This window comes from Electrona antarctica (genome assembly GCF_951216825.1).
Source record: "Electrona antarctica genome assembly, chromosome: 16".
NCBI lineage: Eukaryota > Metazoa > Chordata > Actinopteri > Myctophiformes > Myctophidae > Electrona > Electrona antarctica.
The window spans coordinates 23469507-23475506 of NC_136797.1; the positions used below are offsets into that span (position 1 = coordinate 23469507).

The 6000-nt window shown below is 43.2% G+C and overlaps 1 protein-coding gene across 1 annotated transcript in view; it reads left to right on the top strand.

The window, feature by feature from the left end:
- The window catches only part of aif1l (allograft inflammatory factor 1-like), a 33145-nt gene that overhangs the window by 9095 nt on the left and 18050 nt on the right, over window positions 1–6000 (top strand). Inside the window, exon 3 of the mRNA XM_079524789.1 lies at window positions 1479–1545. Coding sequence (XP_079380915.1) covers window positions 1479–1545 — 67 coding nt within the window. The remainder of the gene's footprint in view (window positions 1–1478; window positions 1546–6000) is intronic.

Consider the following 6000-nt stretch of genomic DNA (forward strand, 5'->3'; position numbering starts at 1 on the left):
TACAGGGCTTCAGGTTCAACACATCGCTCAAGTTCAACATAATTACAGAGCTCTATTGTTCATCAGTAGAGCTCAATGGCCTTGTGGTTGAGAGTGTCTGTTGCATGTTCTCCCCGTGTCCCCTAGGGTAGGTACCCCCACAAAAAACATGCAGTAATCCTGGTCTCTAAACTGCCTCCCCCTGGCCAGCTGGGGCGCCTGATGGAGGGGAAAGGAACTGGTTGGAATAACGTGTTCCTTCCATGCGCTACGTCCAACCAGGGAAACTCCCCCCTGTCAGGTGTAAAGGAGCAACTTGGACACTCAGGCATGAAGGAAGCATGAGTTCAAGTCCGTTGCTCTCCCCATGTCCCCCATATATGGGGACTAGGTTGGCGGAGGGTGTGTAGAGCCCAGGATCACATTAGATAATTGACACAGGGGTGAAAAATTGGTTACAAAATCGTGGGATAAAAATTATATATCAAAAAAATAGTCTGTTTTGAGATTGGGAGACTATGAAAATGGTACCCTGCTTGTCCACTCATCACCAAGGGTTGGATTGGGGTTGGACATAATAACATCATGTCCAACATCATGCAATTCCCTTGTGCTTCATGTAACATATTAGCATGTCCGGGGGGGTGAACTTGTACATCAAGCTGCCTAACTCTTAAGGAAACACCTGACCTATGGGCCACATGGCTCAGAAAATATTGGTTCCCAATGCTACTTACTTACTTAGCAGTGTGTCGATTCATTAAACTCTCGTCATTGAACCTCATCATTTCCATGTTGGGTTTCCAAAAATATTGGAAATGGCAAGATCTACAAGCTCAAAACGTGTCATGTTGTGGCGCGTTTTGAGCTTGTAGATCGGCTATTTCCACTATTTCATATAAAGTATTAAAGTTGTTAGATTATCTAAGTTATTTGTCTTGTCTTTTGATTACAAAGCCTAAAAGCTGAACAGAAATTGCATTTGTATTCATTATGTTCCAATGTTCAATGCCAAAAACACATTTAAATCGTCAATCGCAATTATTTGTGTGACAATTAACCCATTTAGAACCTGAGGACGATTCTACAAATGCCTTCTAAATCCTGACAGTTTTCTGAAAAACCCTATGTTTCTATGTCAGTCGTTCTCAAACAATTTCATGTCAAGGACTCCCAAAAATATATGTAATTGGCCGCCGACGCCCCCATCTGAAAATATGTTGTTTCAGGAACCACTCAGAAGCAAAGATTTGAGTAAAAAAAAAAAACGTTTTCTGTGAAAGAATATATTCAAACATTTGGGCCACATTTTCACGATTTTTCAAAAATAGCAGACCTACAAGCTCAAGCTATGAGCTTGTAGATCTGCTATTTTTCAATAGCTAAAGTATAACATAATGCTTAAAACACAAAGGGGTTCCCGCCCAGAATGGGTTTATCGTCAAGCTAAAATGTGTAATGGTGACAGCCCTAACTGCTTTCCCCTTCCCCCCTTGCAGGAGTACATGGAGGACCAGAAGTACAGGGACGAGGAAGACCTACCCGACAAACTGGAGGGATTTAAAAGTAAGGAAGGATGTGCACTTGGTGGTTCTCAAACTCTTTTCCCTCAGGGCACCCCAGGGCTGTAATTAAATAACCTTTTCATCCACAGCACCCCTGAATTACATTGTTACTTTATAGCACCGTACTTATTTATGTCACATTACTTTACATTTACATTACATTTACTGTGTGTAAATGTGTACGTAAATCTTTGCCCCTCTATTATAAGTAAGGGATAATATATAGGTGGTCACCTAGCCAGAGGCTTCGCCGACAATGAATTGACCATGTAGCCATATATTATCCCGCTTATTACATAACTAACATCAATTAATACATTTACCAAAACAAAAAAAGTATTCCTTAAGTGTCGCGCTGGCTGCGTCTGCAGGGCTGGACCAGAAAACAAGGAAGTGAAGCAAATAGAATCCATTTTCGGGTACTGCTTCGTCTATTTCTCGCTCAAATGTTTTCCAAAACATTTTTGAGAGCAATGTTTAGCTGGAAAGGACATTGTGTGTGTTTACATGGCTGTCATGTTGGAAGCGGCAGAAAATCAGCGGGGCGCAGCCGCGCAGCTGGTGCTCCGAGGGTTTGATTAGGCATCGGAATTCAGCGATTGGCGAATCAGAATCAAGCATTCAACCAAGCCATGTAATAAGATACAGTATTGCCACACGGAAAACTTGAGAGAATATCTGTTTCCATTAGGGCAGAAAATAACTGAACAACTTCAACCCCAGCATCCCTATTCTTGGGGGGAACATTCACCAAAAATAGACGATCTACAAGCTCACAATGCAAAGATTTGGTGTAGATTGACAAAGAACGAAGCAATTGCAATGTTCGATTTTTTCAAATGTGACTTGAGTCACATCCAGAGGTGGTTTCAGATCTAATTTCAGGAGATCCATCTCAGTCTGATCGCAGTAACCTGTTCTAAATCAGATTCCATGTGACTTGTTTTGTTTAGACTTTGGATTCCAAATTGGATTCCAATCTGGATGTGGCACAGTTGGGCCAAAAGATCGGATTTAAGAAATAAATCGGATAGCCTAAATGGGGCCTAAGTGGTTAAACTGAACTGTTTTTACGTCCCAGAGACTTCCGTCCAGGACAGGCTTCAGGCGCTCCTCTTAGATCAACACATTTGATTTGGCGTTGGGATCCCGTTGCGAGCGCATGCCCTTGCTGACGTCGACCCCAGGCAGGGTTCGAACCCACAACCTTCCGTATGAAAGGCATATCCTCTAACGCAGTGGTTCCCAAACGGTGGTGCGTGCTCCCCTTGTGGTGCGCGAGCGCCTTCTAGGGGGTGCGCAACATGAAAAGGCTAATGGTGGTGCTATGGTTTTATTTTAAATATATTAACATATTTTGCCAATATATGGCAAGAATATGCAGAAATACAGCCTGTCCTGCATATATATGCCATATTCAGGTTCATATATGTGGATAAATAGGAAATATATGTCTATATAGCTTATGCAATTTATATTTCCATGTGGGGGGGGGGGTGCGCCAGCTAGGTCGGGAGGTAACAGGGGGTGCGTCAGTTAGGTCGGGAGGTAACAGGGGGTGCGTCAGTTAGGTCGGGAGGTAACAGGGGGTGCATGGCCAAAAAGGTTTGGGAACCTCAATTTAGCCATCCTAGTGTAGTGGTTAGAGTCTAAACCACTACACTAGGATGGCTAAATTGATAACAAAGTCTTCTGTGGCACCCCTGGAGTTGCGTCTCACACACACACACACACACACACACACACACACACACACACACACACACACACACACACACACACACACACACACAGCACACACTTTGACAATCCCTGCTCTGACTCTTTACATGAAAACATATTCTCCATCACTTCAGAGAGAGAGAGAGAGAGAGAGAGAGAGAGACAGGCTGGGTGTTGTTAGTGACTGCCTGCAGCAAGCCTCGGGCTCAGGGAGAACATTATTCCTACACACACACACACACACACACACACACACACACACACACACACCCCCACACATCAGCGATCCTCAGGCAGTAGTACATTATGCCCACGCACTGCTGCTGTTTTGCTTTCTCACGCCTTTTGTCCATGATTGAGTGTTTGTGATTTCTCAACCTGCACGACGTCCACACAAGGGTTTGATATTCTGTTTGTGACTATAGCGTGTGTGCGTGCGTGTTGCTATACTTGTGAGTGCCAAATATCCCCAGAAGTATAGCAGAATTTGAGAAATGGACATTGTGAGGAATGCCCCATGGGCTCACACAGAGGTTAAGTTAAGCCATTTAGAGGTCATGGTTTGGGTTATGCTTGATTTATACTTGGTTGTACATCGAATAGAGTAGATCTATACCGTCATGCCTGCAAGATCTACTATTGTCTTGACCCATGAAAACTGGTTAAGCGTCTGTGTTCGTTATACACGTCTGCATTGGCCACTCAAAAATAGCAGATATTCAAGCTCTATAGAAATAAAATCGCTATCCTAAAAAATGTTGACGTCCTCACAAGTGTGGTAATACAAACGTGTGTGAGTGAAAGCGAGAACTGCCCTTATTTCTAAGTGGGTTGCAAGGCCAAGTCCTCTGTGGCCTCGGAGGAATGTGGCTGGATGCTCCTCCGCTTGTTTTCATAACGTCCAGAGCTTTGAGGGAACTAGTTTCAGGATGTTGTTTTTAGGGGGAGAAAAAAAAGTATGAAGCCCAATTTATACTTCGCCGCGCGAGCCGTGTCGCTCAATGACAACAACGGCTTGTACTTTCACTTTGAAGATGGGTTATTTTCTCTTCAGTAACACGGTCATGCGAGCGATGCGGCAATGTATAAATAAATGAGCCCTAATAATAATGCTGCTATACCAAGAGCCCTGTGATATCGTGACTAGGCACAAAAAGCTGTTTTACTGTACATACTGTGTGGACGTGTCTGTTTTGTTGTCATTGTGTGAGGAATCGAGGATTTGGGGTTTGGAGTAGTTTAACCTTATGAACCCTATCGTCCCTATTCTGGGCATAATAGGCGAAAATAAGTGCATTCATTTTTGTGATCATTTGTAACTCAAATCTTTGCTTCTGGGGCTCCCTGGAAAAATATTTTCAGATGGGGGGGGGGGGTCGGTGGCCAAATACATGTCATTGCGGGGGTCCTTGACACGAACCACTGACATAGAAGAGACATGTACGTTTTTCAGAAAACCGTTTCAATGGGTTAATGCAGGACACTGTTGTATAACTAGGTTATAATATTAATCAGGCTGTACAGTACAGTGTTATTGTTCCATATGGCTTGCCGGAGGAAATTGGGTCATAGAATGTAAACAGCAAAAGGTTATGTCGATGAGTCACATTGTAGGCAAACGTGCGAGGAAACATGATACGGCCCTGTGTCCCTGTGATGTGGACAATGCTTTCTCTGCATGGTGATGTGATATGGACGCAATCAAATATCACTGCATTCTTATACCAAATACCTCGATACTGGGAATATTGTATGCAATATTATTTATTTTTATTTTGGAAAATCTCTATTGATCTCTATTATTTTTGAGTGGTGCAACCACTCCAAGGAACAGCAATGTCCGTGTTAACCTATGTGACTATATCCGTGTTAACCTATGTAACTGTGTGTTAACCTATGTGACTCTGTGACTATGTGACTATGAGTACCAGTAGGGGCAAAAGGGGCGCTGTTGTGCCAGAAACAGAGAGAGAGAGATAGTGCTGCACTGTTGCCTGCTAATGAGAGAGAGAGAGGGGGGGGGGGGAGTTGCACCACTCACTTCACACGGGTGTGATTTTTTTCTAAACTATGAAATGGAGCTTAAGTGATTACAACCAGGAGAAGACAGCCCTTTCACCATCTGGAGTAACTCTCTCTAAAATGCATTGCTACTATATATACAGTTTTCAACTCGTCATTTTACAAAGAGGCCTAAATGAAAGGTCTTTATAGCTTCATGAATAAAAGAGAGTAATATGAACGGTATCGTTCGGTTAATTCTTGACTAGTCTTTATTCGTCTTTCTTGATTCTTGTGAACCTGGATTAGTTTCCACACGATGACAGTCCCAGCCTTGAGCTGTAATTGACTGTCCCCAGACACTCTGCGTTGTCATCGCCAACTGTCGACCACATCACTGTCCCAGTCACTTATTTGAGCACCATGGTGACGTGCCTCCAAGTGCAACGATCTAATTATGCTCTTAACCCATTTAGGCCTGATGTCAAAATTTAAAAAATGTCTTGTAAATACAGTTTTCTGAAAAAGCTATGTTTCTATGTCAGTCGTTCTTCGAGTTTTCAAAAATAGCAGACCTACAAGCTCATAGCGCGCCACCGAGTGGCGCGCTATGAGCTTGTAGATCTGCTATTTTTCTAATGGCTAAAGCATAACATAATGCTAACACCAAAAGGGGTTCCCGCCCAAAATGGGTTAAAGTCTGCCGGGCCAGTTGGAGAGGACATCATCTATA